Genomic DNA, 23,917 nt, shown 5'->3' on the forward strand with positions numbered 1-23,917 from the left:
AATTAAGGATGTACACAGGGAATTTGTACAAAGATACATAACCCTACATGTTATTAACTACTAATATAACTTTTGGATCTCCAAACTGTGATTTGTCAGTGGTGGTCAGTTTGCACAGGGCTTTGGGGTTCACCTATAGCAAGATCTTTCAGTGAGGCATGTGAAGGTATGGCACATTATGGAAAGCCTTGAAGTTCCCTCGTCTCTTCTGAGCTGACCAGAGGTTTCATGGCAGCCTTCAGTGAAGCAGAAATTATTTGTGTGTGTACCCTTGCTGAGAAGTGGAATTCAGGATTTCACATCTGCTTATACATTGTATAGATGTACTGAAATTTCAGTTAAATGTTTGATCTAATTTCATGGTGGTCAGTGATCAGTGGTAAAGACCGTCAGCGGACCATTGGCCTGAAAGTTTGGGACTTAGTGATCTGAAAGCCATTCTGCAAAACACAGCCTTGTTCTGAATGAATGTCAGAAATGCAGATTGCGGTGAGGGATTAGAAGATGTTGCCTAGAAGCTAATTAAATATCATCTAACTCTTCAGAATTTTTTTTTACGTATTTGTCCCATGAATGTACACTTCAATTCCTGTCCACCTGTTGGGGGTAAAGAATTGCTTGAGGCAACTCTTGAGTGAAATTTTATTTCTCAGCATTTAAATTTCTGGAACCTTTATGTTTAAATAAGAAACTGTGTTTCATAAAGGTGTATGGTTATAATACATAGGCAAAATATGTATTATTACCTGTCCTGTGCTTAGCTTAATTTTTGTGTGTTATACCTGCAGATCTTCCTAGTTTAGGATTCATTCAGAAAAAAAGTCATTGAATTGAGAATTTCCAGTCTTTCAGGGGCACCCAAGAGACTTAACTTAAAATTGGTTTCTTTGTGATGATGTTGTGTTCCAGGATTTGCAGACAGAAGTCTGTTGTTTAACCTTACTCAAATTAAACAATGCTGTTTAGCTTGATTTAGCAAGATTTCTAGCAGGAACTGTTGGACCACTATATCACAACAGCTGTCAGATGCTCTGTAAAGATAATTACCCCCAAATACTCGGTTGACCCTGTAAATTAAATTTGGACACACCTTTGAAATATAATTGGCCACACTAGAGTTAACTTTTTCTCTGGTAAAATGTCATGGTTTTGCCAGGTGCAGGGCAGAGGAGGAAGCAATAAGGGGGGTAATAGGGAGAGTGGAATTGATTATAACTGGTAAAAATTTCAGATGATGTAAAGCTCTTTGTAGAGGGAAACCAGTGATTAAAGACCTGGATAGTTCTACCCAATTGACTTATACTCTAGAGTGGTGTTCTCCAAATTACAAAACCAATCAACCACCCTAATTGCCTTCATTCAAAACCAGTCACCAGTTTGATTCTTTTACCAGCCAAATAAGACAGCATAAATCAGGCAGCAAGAGTGTTGGGGAATGCACGTTTGGGACCCAGCCAGATCTTATGTAAACCTAACAATAACCAAGTATTAAATCCATGGCTAGGAGAGGCTTGCCATTCTCATTTTGGTGTAGCATCTCCTTTCAGCTTTCTGCAATGCGGTGAGTGTAGGACTGACATGCTCCAGATCTGAATGTGGACCCCAGCTACAATGGTGTGACTTTACAATGGCTATGGTGTAAGTGAGGGCCGGACAGGGCCTTTACTTTGTAGTGTCTGCTTTTATTAGGGTTTTTCTGTAAAAGACTCTAATGGGATTTACTTTGCTCCCATTGAATCAAACTGTTACTGACATTAGTGAGAGCAAGTTCAGGCCCTAGTCAGCTTTTCACTGTTGTTGTAAACGCATTTGTTGGTTTCTTTTAGTGGAGTGGAGCTAATTCATTTTCGTTTTCGGCATGCATTCTCTTTGTCTGCTTTTGTGTGCGTGTTCTATTTTTAGGGGAAAATAAAATATTTCCTTATTTTGAAATCTGATCCTTTTTCAGCATGCCTGTCACCCATTAGTATGAATGGGAATTGGAGTTGTATGGCAGCTTCTGGATCTTGGACACTTTGAATGACTATGAAAACAAAGATTGCACTGTGCCTGAGGAGCCTTTGCTTGGAAAGAGGACTGAACTGCTCTCTAGCTATCAGTAGGACTGAATGCCCATTAAAAATTCTCCAATCCTGATCTGATTGTCTGTTTAGGAGGTGCAGTCACAGATAGGCAGTAAAAGATCTTGCTGGGCAGACAGCAGTAGTTAAAAGCAAATAGATTAGCTAGATGCTTGAAGCAGAAGAACAGAGAATGTATCTGCCACTGATGGGGCCTTGTAAGAAGTCTTGGAACAATTTTGACCACTGTACGCATGAATCTAATGTGAAGAGTCATGACTGAATTGTCTAATATGAAAAAGGGGGAAAATTTCAAGAATTTAGAGAACTTTCATTTCTTTCAAATGTGAACAAGAGGACAGCATAGATGATTGACAAAATGACAGAACAAACCTGGAAAGGAGGTACAGAACATTTCACTGACACATGAAAAACTGTGAATTCCATGCTGAACACTTTACCTGTTCCTCTTTCTAATTCTGCCAGTAATAAAAGAACATGGAATCTGATTTCTGATAACATATAAGGGCATTTCATAAAAATAAAGTAATGCTTTATGCAGAAAATATTGAACTTGTGATACTTCTACAGAAGGATACTAGCTGTGGCCACATTGTGGCTATTATGACCAGTACCTTCTGCCTTTACAAAGATTTAAATATAAAAATAATTAATTCTTAGGTTTCAAGATACTTACATATCTGAAAAAGAATCCTCTGCTGATGAATAGCATTACCCAGCTTTCCAGGTGTTTAATACTGATTGTTTTCCAAGTTCTTGAGTAGATTACCTCTAAACTGGCAAACAGGATACCAGATTATAAAACAATGGCAAATATTTACCATAAGTATCTGAAAAAATGTATTTCCTGTTGATGAATGTTTTCTGAAATAGCTGGAAGATATGCTCTTTGACTTCCTTTGGCTGTTAAGTGGAGGTAAAATGCACCATTCTGAAATAATAAAGAACTGAAGACACAAGGACAGTTGCAACCAGTTTCAAGTAAGGGGACATTGTTATAACCTATGAATTCTGGTTAATTTTATGAAATTGCTGTATCATTCACGGCTTCATATCTAAAGGTATGTCATTCCTCAGCTTGGACAGGGGAGAGAAACAGAGGGGCATGCTTGTGTTGGACATGATCGCATGTTCAGGACCTGATCCAGAAGGAAGGAAGCTAGCTACAAAGCAAAGGTTATGCATGATTTGGTAGAGAAGTCAAAGGAAGGGCAATAAGGACTTTTTTAGGAAGGTCTGACCTAAACGTAGACAACACTTCAGACTGTTTAGAAAACTAAAAAAATTTATTGGCTATCCGTACAGTCCCTTCTCAAGCTTGTGGGCCTGCCTGCTGGCACCAAGGACATGAACTGTGAATAGGATAACTAAAACTATGAGGAGGAGATATCCCCGTGTTATTAGAGGATGCACAGGAGGGAAGTTGGCCCACTGGAATCTGATGATGACAGGAGAAGTAGAGACAGTGAGGTTCTACTTCTGTAAAGAAACATAGAGCTTCTGGGCTGAAAGTGAGCTGAGGAAGCCAACGAAGGGAACAGGAGCCTCTTCTCCCAAGGGTATCGTGAGTGCCTGCGCAGAAAGCCCCTAGGGCTGGGGTTGGCTCTGCTTGAGTACAAGTATCCCGTTCACTCCCGCAACTTTCTCATCTGAAAGCCAAAATGCAGTGATCTAATGGAAGAACCTGGAAAAGAGCATTGGAGCCTGATAGGGATGAAGCAACCCTTCCCTCCCCGCTTCATATGCCTAGGGGAGTGTGGAGAATTTCTTCTGAAAAGCAGTATTGTGAGCTGTAAGAGGAAGGAATTGAGTGCTTCCCCACATGAAATCTAATTGCATAGTAAATACTTTTTCCTTCTTTTTTGACTTGTCCCCTTTTTGTTATTTTCTCTTTGCATCTCCTGATTTTCATTCCTTCATAGTCTCTCATTTTTCTTCCATTCTGATTTCTTCTGTCATTTCATTGTCCTGTCTTCTTTTGCACTGATTTTGGAAAAATATCTAAATAATTTTGCTAATTATACCAGTACTCCAGTCTCTGTGCCTTTCTCCTCTAAATGACCATAGTCTGGCCCACGTACCCCATCTAGCCATGCAGAGGTGACTCGTTCCCTCCCCACATCCCAGAAGTGGAGAGCAATGAAGTCTGATGTGGGGTTTAAAGAAAAAAGCCATAGGTGCATATATTCATTTCCTCCTGGCAGCAGGCAACTGATTCTGTGGAAGCAGCACTACATGAATAAGATTGTGTCCTGCCAAACCTTGAGACGATCTCAGCTACTTCTCTTCTTAGAGGGAGCAATGTATGCAACATATTGATCTTTCTTACTCCTCAGAAAAATCCCTGCATTTTTACAGTGACTGGTCTGAAAGATCTGGTTTTGCAGGATGTGAACAAAGAATCCCAGATTTCAGTCTGCAGGCAGATGGACCTTTAAACAAAAGTCCCTGCACAGCAGGGACATCTGTTACAATTTGTGATCTGCAAACTTTAAGGATACTCAAAATTCAGCTATGGGGCTCAATCCTTAGCTAGACCCAGCAGGAGAAGTAAAAGGCAAAGTCTGTGTGCGGTGAGATTTACTAAGAGCTGAAACAGTTCTTATAGCAAACTGGAACAATGTGAAGTTAACCTCATGTTATCCAGAGCATGGCTTGGACATATTTTCTTCCACTTCTTTATCCTGACTTAGGAGGTGGGGACAGTGACAAGCAGCTTGGTGGAGCCATTAGAGGAGTACTGTACATTAGGATGATATTTTTTTAAAATAAATCATTCCTGAAACTGTGCCAATGGCAATTTTTCATTCACCCTGTGGACGAAGGAGACAGCCCAGTTGTTTGCATTCACATTTAATACTTTCTACATCTTCTGTTGGGAGTTAAAGGGTACCAAATGATTTTGACACTAGAGTCCAGTATTGGAGACTGTAGAACTCCTTCTGCCCTACTTTAAAACAGGCTCATTAGCTGGTGAATGGTACATATTTAGGACAAACATAATTTTCTATTAAGTTCCAGGAACTCATTTATTCAATACATCTTTTCTTTAACAGTTTTTCAAGGTTTTCTGGAAAAATTCTGTGACACTCTTCATTGCAATGGTCACTTCTGATAGTGCTGCTAACATTTGTGCAGACATTACATGATATTTTAAAATGTTAATTATTAGTTTGGATTTTTTTCCATGAATGGTTTGTACTAATACGGGATAAGGGTCATTTAAGACAGGACTGAAATACTTTGCCTTATTTGTCACTCATTAAATGTGTCTGCTTTGTTTTCATCAGCTTAATTCTTTCGGCAAATACTTCTTCATCTGCATTCCTTGCAAACATTAAGTGAGAGATTCAAGGCACTTTGGTTAGATGCTCACAATGTGTTTTGCTTGGACTGATAGGACAAACATAAAATTCGTAGGACTGTGTTGCTGGCACACCACATGCTATATTTTAAAAGAATTCTATCTATCTTTAGCCTCCCTGTTCCTCATACTTTTAGATATGAATTAGTATTATGTTTATAGAAGTTCTGAACTAATATCTGTGAATATATTCCCAAAAAATCCAGAAGGTGCAAACTTAAAGGCAAGCAGAGCCAAAGCAATTTCTATTTCTTCTTTCATCAAATATTTAGGAGAAATATTTAGATATTTTAAGTTCTGCTTGACAAGTTTCCCTTAATATCTCAGACTCTGCTATCCCTAATTGCTGGTGTCACAGCTTTTCTGCAGTACTGCTCATGCCAGCAAAGGCTTGGAAAAGCCGTCTGTAATTCAAAACTTTATTTTGAAATTCATTTCACAGGGTATACCTGGCAAGAAGTCAAAGTGCTTCACTGTGTGGTATTTCCACTCTCTGCGCTACATAACATGGCTATAGCTCTCCTCGCTCTCCTTTCAGTGGCTGGCTTCCCCCACCTCAGATCTGTCTCCACATGATCTGACCTTTTTCATTCTGGGGTAGAAATGTGGAACCACAGTGTGAATATTAATTTAGCAATTGAACTGTGTTCTCCAGCTACAACATTTTCTCCCGGATGAAACAGGCAAAAAGAATTGATTTTGCATCTGCTTCTATCAGACTGATACTTCATTGCACCCCCTTGGAAGAAAAAGTAAAGAAGGAGATCTTCTACTTGGCTCCTCTTGTTTCTCCCTAGTTTAAGATAACGTTAAAAGGAAGAAACTTCTGTTGATAACAAACCCAGAGTGACTTGGCCGTTTTATGACCTTTAGGGAACATTCAGTAGAAGAAACTTACTGTTTTTCACAGTGGCCTATAGTGTTTTTTATCTATTGAATAGTTGATGTTCGGTGGAGTGTCCCATGATGGTATAGCTCTCAGTATTGCTTAATGTTATTTGTAGATATCATTAAGCAAGAATAGTGTTTCTCTATAATCCTTGAATAACAAAGTCCCTGTGGAAGTGTTGTCAGCTGTTCTCCTGTCATTTTTCAAATTTCACTCAGGTTTAGTCATCTGTGGATTTTTTTTCAGATTATAACCTTTTTCTTCACTGATACTTGAAAAAATGGTGACAAACACATGTTGCTTTTAGTAGACTTTAACTTGTCCTGGGAAGAAGGAAAACCCTAGATTGTGCGTTCATCAGGAAAGTAGTCAATTATTAAGTGGAAGGAGGGCTACCCCTGGGTGTTTCTGTTTGCCAAATTGCAGTAAGATATCTTTTTCTAAGAAAATACTAAATTCTTCTAAGATGCTAATAGAGTGTGCTTACAAGAACATGTTTGAGCGTAAGCAGCAGCACGTCTGGGTTTTGTAGTGACACTGAAGCATGTAATGGTGCATTGCAGATGGCTTCCTCTTTGAAACCCTTTCCACGGTGTTGCTGCTCACTTTGGGACTTTAGAGTGAATTCTTCTTCCCCAGTTAATTTCCCCCATCCTTCCAACCAGGACAATCTTGTGGCTGTTTTTCTTTCTTATAGTAATAATAATAATAATAACAGCAGCAATAATTAAGAAATTAGAATATGTTATACAATTATAATATGGAATATATTATAACAATATTAATATTATATAACATTGTATACAATTAATGCAATATGTAATATATAATGTAAAATATATTTCGATATATAATATGTAATAATAATAAAAATAAATGCAAAATGAACCTTAGGGAAACTGCACTGCAGCCTATACATTCCAGTTTTAGTAGTAAAAAAAATAATCCACAATCTCTCTTCTCAAGAATATTATAAATTTATGGATATCTTTCTCCACATAACTCAGTCAACCTTGAAGAGTTAAAAAAAAAAGAGACAAAAAAGAAAAGCTCTTAAAACCAGTGGTGATGTCTGTGCTCCTTATTGGAGGCAATTAATAAAAGTAGATTCCTTCACGTCAGGCATTTGGATACAGAAGCTTTGTTGGTCATTCTAAACTTCAAAATCTTTTATTAGCTATTTAAACTTGTACTTTCAATTGTTGTTTGTTTCCTGATAGTCAAATTATAAGGGTACAAATTTTCAGGTGAGGATTCTTTGTATTTTGACCTAACTTTAAACCGTTAACAACATCTAAATAAAGTGAAAAAGTTTCGCCAGAAGTGTGTTTGCACACACTTAGTCTGCAAATTCTTGACTTTTTAAAGGCAAATGTAAGTGTTCAAGTACAAATTACAAAACCATTTGTTTTCTTTCAGTCATCCTTTCTCATGCAAAAATGTGGATTTTTTTTTAAAGGTACAGAGAATGGCTCATCTTTTGAACAGTTTAGCCCTAATAGAAATGAAGTAGAGGTAAGAGCAATGCGTGTGTAGAAGAGTATTGAAAGAAAAAGTAAGTCAGTGAAATACTTCAATTATTTGTTCCTGTTGTTGAATCTTCTGTCTGTAGACCTCAGCTGCGGCAATATTTCCTCCAGGAAGTAGGAGACATAATGGATGTGTGTGTTTTTTCCAAAAATGAGTTTATTAAAAGAAAAAGGTCAATAGGGCTTCTCACAATTTGCAACACCGATATGCACAGAGGCAATGTTCTGCCAAGCACTTACAAACACTATTGACTTCCCTTAAGTTCAGAAATTTTGCATGATGTCTGTATTGATTGATTTATTTAGTTTTAAGTAAGGAAATACACAAGGGAGAGAAATGAATAATCTGATGATATGTTTTAGAGATTAGCATAGTGGAATTCTCATGTAAAGATCAAATAGGGCCATATGCTCCCTCTGGTTTTGATTGCTGTATCACAGTGATCGATGCGGCAAGGCTGTATCAGACCATTAACCATCTCTTGTTCCATGAGCCATTGCTAAATGCTTCAGAACAAGGTGCAAGATATCCTGTAGACAGTAGGAGTGGAATATGCTGCCCAGAGAGTATTAATCTTCTTAGCCTTCTTTTATAGTCTGCATCATAAAGATTTATATCCTTTTAAAACAAACAACAAAATCCCCCCTTTCGTATCTAAGTCTCCGGCTTTTTGTTCTTGCAAAGAAATACAATTTTTGTCTTCAGCGCAGGATCAATTGTGTTAGATATTTAAGCCTTTCAAATGAAAATCTGTGTATGACTAGTACTACAATGAATCCTCTGGACTTCAGTAGGCTTCCTCCTGTGCTTACAGCTATGCATATGCGTAAGGATCTTCATGCACAGGGACCTCAACATCTAGAACAAAATGGACATCCAGCACCGGAATGGCATTTCCTAAAGTTATCAAATTTTTACAGATTAATAGTTAGCAGAATCTTGCCAAACTGTATGATTCTGATGTTAAAGAAACAAATAAACACTGTCTTTTGCTTCATCTAGCAAGTTTGCTATCCTTTGATCAGGTAGATGTGATCCATGAAATCAAACAATTACTTAAAATTTGTCTTACCATAACTGAATTCTACTGTATTTATAGCAACTATATTCCTGTGTATTTTTTCTTAAATTTGCGGATACAATAAAATATTTATTTTTTTGAGTAAAATGTTCTGCTTCTTAAAAATAATTTTTTAAAATAAAAATATTTTTGCATAAGCTAATTACATAGTTTTGCATTAACTACTAATTTCTCTAGAGTTTTTTATGAATTAAAATGTTTCTGACTCAAATCAGAATTTTAGGCAATAGCAAAAAAAAAAATGTATGCATATTCTGTCTGTTTGAACTATCTACCTCAGTTAAAAATTCTTATTAGGAAAATCTATTTAGGAAATACTCATTTTCCCGTATCCTGGCCAACATAAAAGAGAGAGCTGTAAAAATAGTTGGTAACCTCAAATCTTGGTGTTGCTGGCGTCTATTCAGTGTCCATTTAATAATTTTTATTTTGTTAACAGGTTGAAAATGTCATCAAATATTTCAACAGTTTATCTCTGACTATTCCATTGTGCCGCAGCATCTGCAAACAATTTGGGTATAATGACAGTCTACAACAGAAATTTCTAAAATTAGATGAGTTAGGGGCATAAATATATTTAGTTTTTAGAATACAAGATAAATTTTTTCTTCCATATTTAAGCTGTAGAACATTATATTTTTTCCTGTGCCTTTCTTCATCCATGTTACATAAAATCTTAGCAGTGGTCAGTTAAAAAAAAAATTACCTTTTTCTCTGAAATAAATGTTTCTTGATGATTCTTTTTAGATACAACATTTCTACAGACTATTCAAAAAGTTGTAACAAAGTCTGGTTTTAATCTCTACGAATTAAAGAATAGCTTCACAACATTTTCCCCCCATGTAATATACACATAGATGTATAAATGTAAATATACATAAATGAGATGGATCAAAGCTCTATTACTATGATTCAGCTCCTCAGATCTACTTTCTCTCATCTTTGCTTTTGTATGTGCTTTAGCCTTCTTAAATCCACCAAATTCATGGTTCTGCTATTAGCTTCCTTAAAAAATTACCCTGCCAATAGATTTAAGCATCATTGAAAATATCCTCTGTATTCTGCCTGTGTTCTTTATTTCACTTAATTATGCTTATGTATATGTATGTGAATTACTGGAAAAGCCTCTCTGTGTCTTTTGTGGTGATTATTTCCAGTTATAGTAGCTTTCATATTCATTATATAACTGAAAATGGACCAAAAACTTGATTTGGCGATTAGGTGATTGGTGATTGATTTGGTGATTTAGGACATTACTGTTTTATATGAATTGACAAAAGATGTCATACCATCTCCCAAAGGGTGCAAAAGAGGAGGCAGTAAAATGTCTGTTATAGAGAGCAGGAAGGAGTTGTGGAAGTTTGAGTCAATAAGAAGCCCAATTCAGAGCTAATGGTGAGTTTTGATCTTCGAAATAATAGTTTGCCTCTTGAGGTGAAAGACCATCCTTTTTTTCCAAGTATAGTAGGCGAGATTCTTTCCTTTTCTATCTATACCTATTAACTTTCTGTCTTAGTATCTACGTAACAGTTCACTAGACACTAAAAGTTGCACTTAAATAATAAAAAAGCTCTGTATAGGTGATTGGAGTTTTTAAAAAACATTTTAAACTGGACAAATAATGTATCCCCAGAAATATTTTTTGGCCATTTTCAAAGAGATTTCCACCAGTCATTCTGATAGATAGATAGATAATAGGGTAAGTAATATTGTAAGCTTCTGTACAGATCTTGTTAATATTACTGTTTTTTCCTGTTTCTGCTGTAAGGTTATGACACCCACACGTGTCAGGAAATACAATGTACGACTGAATATGCTATATGGCAAATTTTCCTGAAATGTATATTCTAAGCACAGAGCTGCAGAGACTATCTGCTGACATAGAAATACAAAATTCAAAATATACCTTCTAAAGGAATTTCTATGGTAACTGTATTAGTTTAATTTGCTGTTAATCCTCTAGCATTTTTGGACCACTGTTCTTATAGAGTGGTAAGAAATTCTACCCATCCTCAGGCTTTGGAAATGCAGTCGTCAAGTCTAGAAAGGATTTGACTTGAGAAGTGGAGGTTTTAAACCAACTGGGAACAATGTGACAGAAATCTCCATCTGCATTCATTTCGTGTCTAGTCTTTTGAGAAGTAGGCTCAAAAACACAAAACAGAAAACACAGATGAGACAGGATAGCATCTGTTTATCCTCAGACCCTCCTGCTATGGTTTCTGGTCATCTTCTCTCTTGTCCTCAGTCTCTATTCCTCATCACTCATCTGGTTCTTGAAGCCTGGACATGACTGCTGTACTTACATTTTGAAATATAGATTTTAACGTTTTAACAAATGTTTGGGGCTAGGAAAGGGGGGCTCCAGTTACAGCAGGCAGAAACACAAAATAGAGGTTTTGAGCTTTCCTTCATTTTTTCCCCCTCTTTTTGCCTGTCAAGTTTATGATGTTGAAGTTCAATAGGAAACATCTGAGTCTTCTTCATACCATTGAGCACTAGGGCAGAAAAATCCCTTAGACTGAGCTGCACTGGGTTATTCCCCTAGCTGTCAGTATTTCCTAAGTAGAGAAGTGCAGCCTCACACGCCAGGCTCTGAGGAGCCTCAGCTGGATTTCCTCTCTCAAGAGTCGATGACTTCTCTCATTTGAGCACCCTCCAACAGGATTCAACAGATCTCTGCTTTCCACTTTGAGCCCCTCAATGTGTAATGTGTTGGGGTTATTTTTTCTCAGCAGTGTAATTTCATGAAAGCTGAAGCTATTTTCAGACCTGTGTGAGTTTTCCTTACTGCAGTTAAGTTATTGGCGTTTTGTTGTTGTTATTGTTGTTATTTTGGTTTGTTTACCAATTCATAGAGTATAAAATGCCAATCTGAAACACTTGTGGCACGGCCAAAATGCAAGTCAGACCATAAAACTCCTGATCATTAGCTGATAAGAATAAAAGGAGTGGTTTATATTTTGAAGGAAAGGTACTATGAGGGGAAGGTTACTTGTTTGTATTCACATTGATACTTGAAAGTAAAAGTGGTTTTATCTATTTAGAAACATTTGATTGACATTATCTAGAAGGAAGTTTTCTTTTATGATCTGGCCACATGATAGCGCTTTGTGTACAGTAGACCATTATGCAGGAGGGAACCATGTTTAAGTCGAGGAGTAGTTTCTAAAAGCTTTGTCAGGGATCTGTTTACTTGTACTCATGGTTTACTTTAAGTTCGTGATAGTCCCATTATTTTAAATGCTGTGCTGACCAAGCCGGAGAAGCTTTGCATGGTCAGACCTTAGCACGTGTTACCTCTTGCTGCTTTATTCCTTCATTTAAGATATTAAGCATAGACTGGTTTGGGTTGGAAGGGACCTTTAAAGATCACCTAGTTCCAACCCCCCTGCCATGGGCAGGGACACCTTCCACTAGACCAGGTTGCTCAAACCCTCATCCAGCCTGACCTTGAATACTGCCAGGGAGGGGGCAGCCACAGCTTCTCTGGGCAACCTCTTCCAGTGTCTCACCGCCCTTGTAGTGAAGAACTTCTTTCTAATATCTAATCTAAATCTATCCCCTTTCAGTTGCAACTATTGCCCTTCGTCCTGTCACTACGCTCCCTGAGAAAGAGTCCCTCCCCACCTTTCTTGTAGATTATTCACTAAGTTTTTAATTGACTAAATAGCATTTTTGTTTGTTGATGCCCATGTCTCCTTCCTAGTAGTTTGGACTACAGGATTGTCAATAATCTGCAGAATTATTTGGATTTTAATAGCCTTTCATTGCCTTTTTTTTTTTTTTTTTTCCTGGGGGAATAAAATCAAAACAAAGCAAAATCCCATAAGCTCTTGTGCCTTAATACACTATCTCTCAGGTATTTCTGTGGTCTTTTATATTGGGAATTTTAATGTCATTTTTCATTGAGATTTACTCATTTTTTAATGAACTGCATAATCTTGTATTGATGTATCCTGGAAAACCAGTCTTTGCTATACTGAATTCAAATACCTTATAGTGAACTTCCCAGTTATAATTTGCTTATCCCTTTTAATAAATTAATGATCTCTCTTCTCCAGCATGAGTGCCCAAAGCTTAAGGGAAGAAAAAGCAGCCTTTTTAGGCAACTCTGTAGCCTTGTGTGCATGTTCTTCTGTTCTGTATTTGATTCTCAACAGATATCTGGGACAGTTGAAACTGAGTGTGAGTATCCTGAGAGCTGGTCTTGGATACATCTTCTTATTTTCTTCTTCTCTTTGTAGTTCATTCTGCTTTCTCCTTTATTTTTCATACCTCCCACTGAAGTCACAGAATGGTTATACTGACTATTACATTTCTAATGGATTAGTTGAGTACTGGAAAAGCCAGAGGATATTAGCCTTTTCACATTCAAATGTGTCATATACAATATATGTGGTTCTATGAATATTTAATATGAGTGAAAGGCCTGTCTGAGAATGATTTCACCGAGTAAGAAATCACTTTTCATTTCTGGATTTACTGGATATCCAGTTTGCTTCCTTGCTTTTTAAAATGTTAATTTAGCATTTTCAAACAAACTGAAATGTTTGGCAAATCCTGATCCCAGTAACGAAATTCATATTGAGTTTTTCTTTTAATTTTAAAAGAGAATTTTGTTTCTTGGATTCATCTGACATTTTCTTCCTCCCCCTGTGTTCCCTCGGTTGGATCTTTAGGGGCTGTCTTGCCTGTAATGTCCCTCAAGTGATCAAACATGTTGGCTCTTAACAACTAATGAGAGTTCAGGCATGATATTGAAAAGAAGTAAGCTATAATTTTCCCTATATTACTTAATTCCATAAGCAATGTTGTTGAGTTTCAGATTGTTATGTTGGAAATTATAACTCCATGGTCAGAGAAAGCAAGCTGTTTTATTGTCAAGGGAGCAGGAGCCTGTTCCCCAATCAGCAGTAAAACAATTTATGGGAGGAGTATTTGTTTCCCCAGCAGAAAATAAAAACTGTTTGCAGGGTATTGTAGCTAATGACAGGATGGATAAATCATGCACCTGCAGAACTGCTGGTATACAATAGATAGAACATTGCAGGAAAGAAATCATAGCTTTGATAAATGTCCTAATCCCACAGTGAGGTTTACAAAAGCATGCAGGACCATCCACAGGAGTTAGCTGTAGAATGGTACATTGGGTAGCTTTGCAGGATTTATGGAATTCTTCCCAGTGGCCAAATGCATTTCATAACTGCATTGCATTCAGTAAAGCAAGCATTTTGTGGATGTGAAGACTTGTAATATGCATGTGATGCTGGAATCAATGCTTTGCCTACTGCAGCTGAGGGAAGAAACCTGACTTTTTCTCATTTGGTAGAATTGTAGTAGTGATGTTGTGCCACAGACATTTTTTGGTTATTCATAAGCATCCCTCTTCCCTGGTATGTGAGTCTGGATTGCACTCACTGGTTAATGTTTCAGACTTGCTTAAATTGTCAGCCAGCTGTTACTCTTGGGACTGTCTAAAAAAAAGTATATTGCAGATCTAGTGTGAGGAAAATAATTTTGTATCTGAGACAGTGGTTGATTTATTGTTCAGGGAGTAATTCAATATACATGTAGTAAACAGATACATCAGAAAAAACATTAAGATACTGCAGAACATAGTGAAACATACCTTTGGGTACTGTAAAAGGGGAAGGAATTCAAGTGTTAATGAAATAATTATTTTTCTTCCTGAACTGTCAAAAAATAATGGCTTTCACAAAAGATGTTAGCTATCTGTAAAAAGTTCAAATTTAGCCGATAGTTAAATGCTAAAATCAGTCATTAATCAGTAAAGCTCCTGAACTTGTGTTTCAGTCAGCAGCACATAGGTCCACATAAAAAAATAAGGCATAGGTAAAAGTGGTTTGTTGACCTATAGCAAAACTAGTACAAGAGCCCTCTCTACCTGGGAATGTGATCCTAGGAAATGCACTGATCGCATTATGTTTTTTTTCAGTTTTTGCAGCATCCCTTTGTGTCCTCTGTTTTACCAAAGGAATTATGCAAGTCCCAAATACTGCTGTGTAGCTTGCAGAAAAGATTTCAAGAGAGACAACTGTCATACATGAGAGAGGAATTCTTAGACCTTGTAAAAATTCTGATCCAGAGATCTGCCAAGATCAGACTGGGTATGATGTGTTTTGTATGTAATCAACAACTTTCCTTAAGATTAGTGTTCATCCTCAGACTTTCTTATCTGGCATAAATCCTCCCCTTCAAGTTCTTTGCCGCTGTGTCTCGTGTGCTCAACAGCTCCTGGTGGAAGAACATCCTTTTCTCCAGTCACTCCATACAGATGAGCTGTATGAGCATTCATAGGAGTATCGGACTGAGCGATTATTTTATATGGGTGACTTCTCTAGAAATCAGAACTGTGCGAGCCATCTACAGCAGGGTCTTAACCATTGCTATTTTGCCAGAACTTACTGGGAACACTCAGATCATGCTCATCTTGGGTTAACATGCTTCACTACTTTAAATTATAACCTTGGTGTTGTAAAAAAAGGCTGGAGTAAATTTTACAGATGCCAATGTGTTTTATTTTCAGAAAATAATTGCTTAATGACCTACCATTACAAGGTCATAGTCAATGTCTTTCTGAGGTTGTTATGACTTAAAATTCACACAGTAGATTGACTAAATAGCATTCTGAACAGAAGAAACTTTGATATGTCCTTATTCTTTTCAAAGTGGAGGAGGCGGAGGAGGAAGGGAGGAGAAGGGGACTTGGAGTCAAGATAGTCACTGTGTTCAAACCTAAATTAAAGGTTTAAACTAGACCAGTAAGAATCCCTTCTAACAACATACATTTCAATCCCAGTTTACTTTTTACAAATAACCTAACAAAGATAAACAAATGAAAAAAATATCCTTTAGAATGTCTCCTTTCACTTTTCCTTCTGTGAGAGGAAGATGTACAAATGAGCAGTACAGGAGCAGGAGTGTCCCCATTCCCTATGGCTGGGTACAATATGGGTAACAAAACCAATACAGTTTTCTCTCATGCATGCAAAATTCCTTTTCTTATTCTGGAGAAATCAGTTTGAAGCACAGGAGCATTTCTTGTGACTTTTACTTGGTGTTTGCACTGAGCTTGCCTGCTCAGATGCTGGTGGTGGTAATGCTTTTTGGGAGGTGCATGTATGCAGGAGTTGACTGCAACGCAGCGATCCTTTGCCTAATGAACCATCAGGTAACAGCAACTTTTGATTACACGCAGGCCTTCCACACAGGTCACCAAGAGACTTCAAGGCTTTTATCTGAATTGTCACTAGCCTGTCTCTTGTTACTAATCCTTCGCCACATGGTACTGATGTGGAAGGTAAGATGGCAGAAAATGAGGCTCTTCATGGCCTCTTCCTCCATCCATGAAGGCCTTCATTTTTTCAGCTCCCATGCTCACTCTCTGTAACTACGACAGCAATGTTTCATACTTTGCCCAGGAAAAAAATGCTCTTATGATTCAAGTAACAGTTAAAAGTACAACATGAATTACAGTGTTGAGTCACTGGAAATGACAGCAATTCTAACCAGAAAAGTGTGAAAGCCATATATTTTTGTTTTCAAGGCATAACTCTGGGGAAAAAAAATGAGTGGCACACTTTTTCTAGAATTTTTTCCTTGAGAGTTAGTTAGTTTGAGACATATCCTAAAAAGTCTCTCAACTTAGCATTCCTATTGGGCCCCAGCTCTATGTAATTCAGCTGTGCTAGTTGTGTCCTGCAGGCCTGAGTCCCCTTCACCCTTTTGGCTGGGGGACTGTTGAGCAAAGCTAGCCCACAGAGAACATTCCTCTCCTACTTACTGGGAGCAGGCAGATGGATCGTGCTCTTGGATCTACTGGATGAGCTATAGCCTTACATGTATGCCGAGATATGAAATATAGCCTCATCATTTCTCTGCGGTTTCAGTGGAATGCTATTTCTCTCAGTTGATCCTGTTTTTCCAGGTACAGTATATTGAGTTTCAATCCCATGTCTGGAAAAACAATGTTTCTCTTGAATTTGGTCATGTCTCTAAGTTTTTTCATAAAGGTTATGAGACAAACTTGATAAACTCGAAATCTGCAGTGGCCAAATATTAAGAGCTCATTTCTTACTGGAACAGATGGAATCTGGTTCTAGGCTGTAAAAGATTTGCAAGCTATAGTGAAAGATTATGTTGGGAAAAGTAGCAGCACAAAAGTCCTCTGTCCTGCTATTAAAAAAAAAAATCTGCAATATCTTCCATGTTTAATTTTCATAACAACTCAAAAAGAAAAAAACAACCACCCTCTCTCTCCAATTTCATAATTACCACAATCTTTAAGGTCTCTCAGGTGGATTTTGTGATGAACTAACTTCAGATTTGATTTGCCAGTTTCATATTTTCCCTGAGCAGGAAAGCAAATGCATGCAATAATGTTCCAGGCAGCTATCTTCATTTTTGACTTTTCCAGGTTATAGGAAAACTTTGATTTCTATGGGAACGGTAGTATTTTGTAAAACATCCAAACTTTTAAGAGCACAGGACTGTGCTTTGCATCACGGTCTGATCCAAATACAGGAATAAAGAGTTCCTGCAAGCAGTATCTCCAGAATGGCAGTTTCTCTACTTGGCCTTTCCCAACTCATGTAATCAATTTGACATCCAAAATAAGACATGTCAAATCCCTTGAAGGGATAGGGGGAAGAGGGTGGACACTGTTTCAAACACACTTTACGAAAAAAAACGAGAAGATGCAGTTGAAGACAGAACCATTCTGTAATCAAAATCCAAGGGACTGAAGACAGTTCAAATTATGTGGGCTAAGAAAATGACATCATAGCTCTGGGAAGTTGCTTTTAAAAGATGAGGTATTGGGAGTCCTAATTCAGATGTTATTTACACCTCTTTAATCCCACTTGTCTTTTTTTTTTTTTTTTTTTTTTTCAGTCAATGCAAGCAGAGAGGTAATATAAAGCAGAATATTTGAGCCTCTCATCTTTTGGAGTGCCAAAGCCAATAATAATCACAGCATTTTGGAATAGTTGACAGAAGGGTGTCGGGTAGATGTAGTCAGTCTTGCATTTGACGTGATACAGAATTTCAAAATTAGCACACATTTTCCTGTTAGTTTACTGCATGATAATGCTGTATTGTGAAAGAGTGGAGAGCGTGTGTGATGGCATGAAGACTAAGTCTATGTCAGAACTATTTATGTTGCTTAATGTCCTAGTCAAATGGTGTGCTGTACTCACATACAAAAAGGAAGGAGTGGCTGCTACTTCTTACATCTACTACTACTTTTCACTGCTTTAAAAGTTGGAAATGTTGCATCAGTCAAAAATTTTGCCACCATTTAACGTTTTCACGGTGCTTTGAAGATAAAAAGTGCTCCATAAATACTATGTTCTATTTTTTCCACTTCACACATCAGCTGTTAAAAGAACTAAGAACTGCAAGCAGTGAAGCTCAAGAAATAGTAATAATACTAATAATACTTTGCACTTTGCTCATGCTTACGTCCAAAAATGTTCAAAACTTTTACAAACATGAGGAAAAATTTAGCCTAGAAGTTTTGAAGTAAGATTATCCATACTTAGAAGCCCAAGAAATTACACACAGGGAAAAAAAGGTTCATATTTTAAAATATGCTTAGACATGTAAATTTTACTGATCTCAATTTTAGATTGCATTGAACTTTTAGGGTATAAAGGTACTGGACTGACTTATTAAAGGAAAATAAAATTCTCCCCTAGCTTTGTAATACTTGTTGTTTCTAGCAAAACATAGCAAGGAGGGCAACACCTCTTTTTTGTTGTAAACTGATAATTTTCTGCAGAAGTTTTCTGAGAAAAGCTGATCAGGTTGCCCCAGAAGTGGCAGTGGTGGTCTACCATTGACAACCTAAGAGATATAAACAAGACAGGGTTATGGGAAGCCGTGATACCTTTTATTGGGGTAACCAATAGAGTTAGGGGGAAATAGATGCACTTTCAGATCCTGAATAAAAGCCTGTGCACCACAAGACCTACCCGTTTGTGGTGAGTTTATCTTTGCTGGCTGCCAGGCACACACCCAACTGCTCTTTCACTCCTCCTCCTCAAGAAAACAGTGACAGAAAATAAGATAGAAAAGCTTGTGGGTCAAGACAAAGATAGGGAAATTACTTAGCAATTACTGTAACAGGCAAAACCAGACTCAACTTGGGAAAAATTAATATATTGCCAGTTAAAATAAGTTTGGATAGTGAGAAGCAAGGACAAATTAATACAATACCTTCCCCCTGCCCCACCCTTTTCCCAGGCTCAGCTGCACTCCTCCATTCCTGACCCTGTGCCCACTCCCCAGCCCTAGTGGCACAGGGGGATGGGGAATCACAGCTCCTCACTCCTGCTCCTCACACTTTTCCCCTGCTCCAGCATGGGCCACAGTTCCTTCTGGGCATACCCACCTTCTCCAGCATGGGATCCTCCACGGATCCTTTCCTGTACCTGCTCACCAGGGCTGCAGGGGAGCCCCCTCACCCTCCTCCTGCTCTTCCCACGGAGGTGCTCACGGGGATGCTTCTCACTCGTTTAAACTCATTCCTGGTCAGCGTTTTGTCCTTTCTTAAACATGTTTTCCCAGCGGTGCCACCACCTTGGCTGCAGGGCTCAGCAGTGCCTTGTGGTGGGTTGGTGGGAGCCGGCTGGAACTGACTGTGTCTGGCACGGGGCAGCCCCAGCCTTTCCTCACAGAGGCTGCCCTACACCTTGCACTGCCAGCACCTGGGCACCTGTCTCTGGTGCACCATCTGTCCCTCCCAGCTATCCCAGTTGGCCCAGTGTATTTCCCACAGGTGCCTCTGCACCGAGCTGTCAAGGCTGCAGAGATGCGCAGTGTTTTGTTGTTCAGAGGACACCCTGAATTCAATACGTCAACGTTTGAGGTCCCTGAACTCACATCTCAGCTCCCCAACCACCCTAGGTTAGAGCCGTGAGGTGACCAGGCTGTCCTGGGACTTGGTGGCTGGCTGGCGCTGCAGATGTCTCTCTTCTCTGGCTGACAACCTGGATAGCTTCAAGATTTCAAAGCCAATTATCCCGGGAGTGTCTTCATGTATTGACTTTTGTTTTGTGTTGTTTTTCTCTGGAGGTAAGCCAGCAGAAAGAAAGAAGCTTTTATCATGTCAGAAATGGTAGCCTCTGCTACAACGCCATTCAGAGCAGAGGGCTCTTCTTGCAGGGACCTCCCTCCCACAGCTGCCCAGCCACCCCGAGGGGAGCGGGGTACGTGGGGTCTCCCTTCTTGCCTCTGTGTCCCTGAATGGGTAGGACTCCTTGTGCATCCTTGATGGTCTGAATGGCTCACCATTTCTCATGCACCCCCCATGAGGTGGGAGCTGGGTGGAGGAGCAGAAGGGGGGCAGGGGCTCATCTCTGTGCCTGGATTTAGAGCCAGGGCTGAAGCATGCCTCCAGTTTGGTGGCAGATACAGGAATGTGTTTTGTGTGGCACACAAGTAGGAAACAAAACTTGGTCAACAGGCAGAAGGTTGTTCAGCATCTGAGGCAGGCTGTTGTAAAAGCTGGCTCATTTTTCCTCCTGTTCTCTAATACAGGAACAGGTATTGTGCATGTTTGTGTAGTGCTAATAGCATGTCTCTCCTTACTCTAGTGAAGCTTGCTGCTGTAGTGAAAATAATCAGTTAACAATTATCACAGCTGACAATGCATCTTCACATCCCATCAGCCACAGGTATTTTCCACTGGTCCACACAATGCAGACCCATCAGAAATAATAGGAAGGAGCAAAGCTATTGTTAGGATACAGCAGCTCAATATTCACAGAAAATTCGGCTGGGAATGAACTCCTCAAGAGGAGTTAATAAGCAGCCACACTTGAATACCTGATGTTTATAAAGGGGAGAAATGTACATGAAGTACATTATGGCTAAAAACCTACTTGATCTGTCTGGAACAAAACCTAGCCTTCATCTCTCATGTAAAAGCAAGTTTACCAGCGCCCAGAAAGAGAGATTTGTCTTTGAGCAGTGATCTGAAAGATAAGTAATACGTCAAAGGAAAGAAAACGCAGTTTTTGCTCCTTGGGGAAATAGGGTAAAAGGAGAAGGGAAAAAAAAAAGGAAAAAAAAAAAATTAAACCCCTTCAGTTTTTTCCTAGCTGTAGCCATAGCCTCTTTCCTTTCATTTGTCATGATTTAAATTCATACAAAAAGATTTATTTCAAATAAGTCCCTTTAACTATAGGGGCAGATTTTTTTTTTTCCCTAAAGCCTTTTGTAAGAACAAAGTAACCACTTGTCACACACAGTGACTAATGAGAGTTTAGTGTGGGTTTTAGTGTTCATTCATACGCTTTGTGTTCAGCTAGTCGCAAGTTAAATCTTTAGAAATCACACTGCAGGAATCCCTCGCTTAGGGGTGGGGGTGGGAGGCGAATCTGTCGAGATACTGAGAACTGGTGAGCGGAAACTGCTCTTTTCAGGCTTCCTAATCGGAGGCGCAGGAAATAAACACATGCAGGAAGTCATTTGGCCTTTTCTTGAACTTAAAGTTTATACAGCAATTGATAACCGAGGCAAACTTTGTGTACTTAAACTTTTGAAAATTAAATGAAATAAGGAGGGCATGTTCAGCCAATGCCAGTGTGGCCTGTAGTTTCTAGTACCAGCTTGTCTAAATACAGTATTAAAAACTGGAAAGATTATACAGGGTATATATTTTTATAGCTAGAATGTGTCCTTGAAACTTTTTTTATGTCTTTGTCCCCTTTTCCTTCCATTTCACTAATCCTCTCCCAATGAAACTGAGCTGAAACATTGAAATGAAACGGAAAGTCATGTTTACAAAGCTGTTTTCTCTGCTTCTCCATCAAACTCTGCTCTTTCATCCTTTCCCTGACCTTCTCATTTATCTTGTAAGCACTTTGGGGTAAGGATGGTCTTGGACCATGTGAAACACCTTGTTTGATGGTGGCCCATATTGATATTTGGTTAATGCTACATGTATCGTGTATAAAAGTTATCTTTGAAAGGAGGGTGAAAATAAATGAAGCATCATTCTTGAATATAGCTTTTGAAATTGATAGCATCAATTTACTAACAGGGACATTTATAAGAATTTCTAAGAAATATTATTTGTGTTTATATTTCTCAAGCTTTTGCTGTATGACTAAAGTCACTGTGAATTTAATGCTTTAAAAAGAACAGTTTCAGGTTTACAATAATTACAATGAGTTCGTGTAAATTTGCATGGGATATTGAGAACACCTTTGCCAATAAAAAGGAAGGGAGCAAAACCCAAATGCAGACCAGAATATGGAGAAAAAAGTAGATTCGTGTGTCTTTGAAGACTAGCCTAAATATCTGCTAAAAATGCATCCACTTCTAATGCATTTTCTACTCTTTTTGAAAATTGATTTTTTTTTTCCTGCCCTCATAAACCACCCCTATCAGTGCAAACATTTATTAGGAATATTTTTATAAAATGAGGACTAGAAGCAGAAAACTGCAGTTAGAATACAGTAAAATGAGAGAAAGCCAGAAACAATGAAAGTGAATTACACATCCATAGTCTGAGTTATTTTCAGACAAAGTTATTGAATTAAGTTAAAAAAAAAGTAATTTAAGATTTTTTTTTCTGCTGCTTTTTAAGTAATTTGAAAATGTCGTGAAGTTTCAGAGTCTGGTTAGACAGTTACATATTTGAAATGTGGAAGTAGCTTTGTGGCGGCTTGGCCTTACCTAGTCACTACATGGGATTTCAAGACTTCAAGAAATGTATCTAAACATTGGCCCCAAACTGCCATTTACTGTAAAATGGACATAGCTGATCAGGAGCTCAATAAATGTCAATATTTAGTTAATTATAATAGAAAAATATGGAAGTTTCAACTATTAATATTGCAGGATTGTACCCTGTACACATTTTCAGAACATCCCCTTATCTCCGTGACTTATCCATTGCCCATTTGATGTACATCCCAGCCTGAAGTCTAACAGTCATCAGTCTTTCTTTTGGGCATTACAGTGACAGCTGTTTCACTGGTACCTTTGAAGGAATCAACTTTTTGCTTTTCCCAGTTCTTTACAGGAAACATTCACGTTTGTTCCCAACTGTGTGGGAGTATGTATATGTGTAATGATGATATGTAGCTGCATTGTTTGTATTCTACCCTAAAAGCTATTTTTACGCTGCATTTCTTTCTTTTTTGATAGTCCAGCTCCACAGTGAGAACGTACCAAAACAGTAAATCGAGAGTGACCATGAGCCCTGGCTTTAGCTCCCAGTGGAATAGCAGCCAACCTGCTTGGAATACATACACCTTTCCAAGAGCAAGCTTGCACTACCAGTCTCATGCTAGCTACACCTACTGTGCTGGACATCCTGCTGTAAGTAATTATAACCTTTTCTGCAGTTACCTGAATAAGCTGTATGATTGCCTGGGAGGTGGAGGCGCTCAGCGGCTGACAGTTCAGCACACTTCACCCGTGCTTTTTGTGTCCCATGGAAGTCAGGACAACCATAACTCTAGAAAATACTAGAATGAGTCTAAGACATAAATGAATGTGCAAGTTTCATAGCTCAGTAGAAATACATATATTTTTATATATTTAGCAATCCTTCTCCTTGCATGAAATTACTGTTGTGTGCCTGGGTTTCAGTGTCAGGGATGTGAGCTGGAAAGCACTATTATTGATGGCTTCTTTTCTGTTTCTAGTGAGTCTGTTAGATGAATGAATTATTCTTTCTATTTCAGAGATTTTAAATTATATGGATGAGTCAGTGGAGGCCATCTCTTCTCATCATTAGATTTGTTAATATTCGCTACTTTATTGTTAATGTGATCAGTAGTGAACATGCAGTCTTGTTGCTAAGCAAAGACTACTGGTCTTCTGTAATGTGCATGAACTGGTGGCCAAAAAGAATGAGGAGGGGGGGCTCACTGTTGTTGTGTGTTTTAATTTGACAACCATGAAAGGGCCATAACTGAAGGCTTGTGGTG

General features: G+C 38.4%; 1 protein-coding gene across 1 annotated transcript in view; it reads left to right on the forward strand.

The window, feature by feature from the left end:
- Positions 1-23,917, forward strand: part of RBMS3 (RNA binding motif single stranded interacting protein 3) — a 709,828-nt gene that overhangs the window by 194,673 nt on the left and 491,238 nt on the right. The window contains exon 3 of the mRNA XM_086467847.1: positions 23,130-23,303. Coding sequence (XP_086323973.1) covers positions 23,130-23,303 — 174 coding nt within the window. The remainder of the gene's footprint in view (positions 1-23,129; positions 23,304-23,917) is intronic.

Source organism: Leptosomus discolor, chromosome 7 (assembly GCF_034619465.1).
Source record: "Leptosomus discolor isolate bLepDis1 chromosome 7, bLepDis1.hap2, whole genome shotgun sequence".
Classification (NCBI taxonomy): Eukaryota; Metazoa; Chordata; class Aves; order Leptosomiformes; family Leptosomidae; genus Leptosomus; species Leptosomus discolor.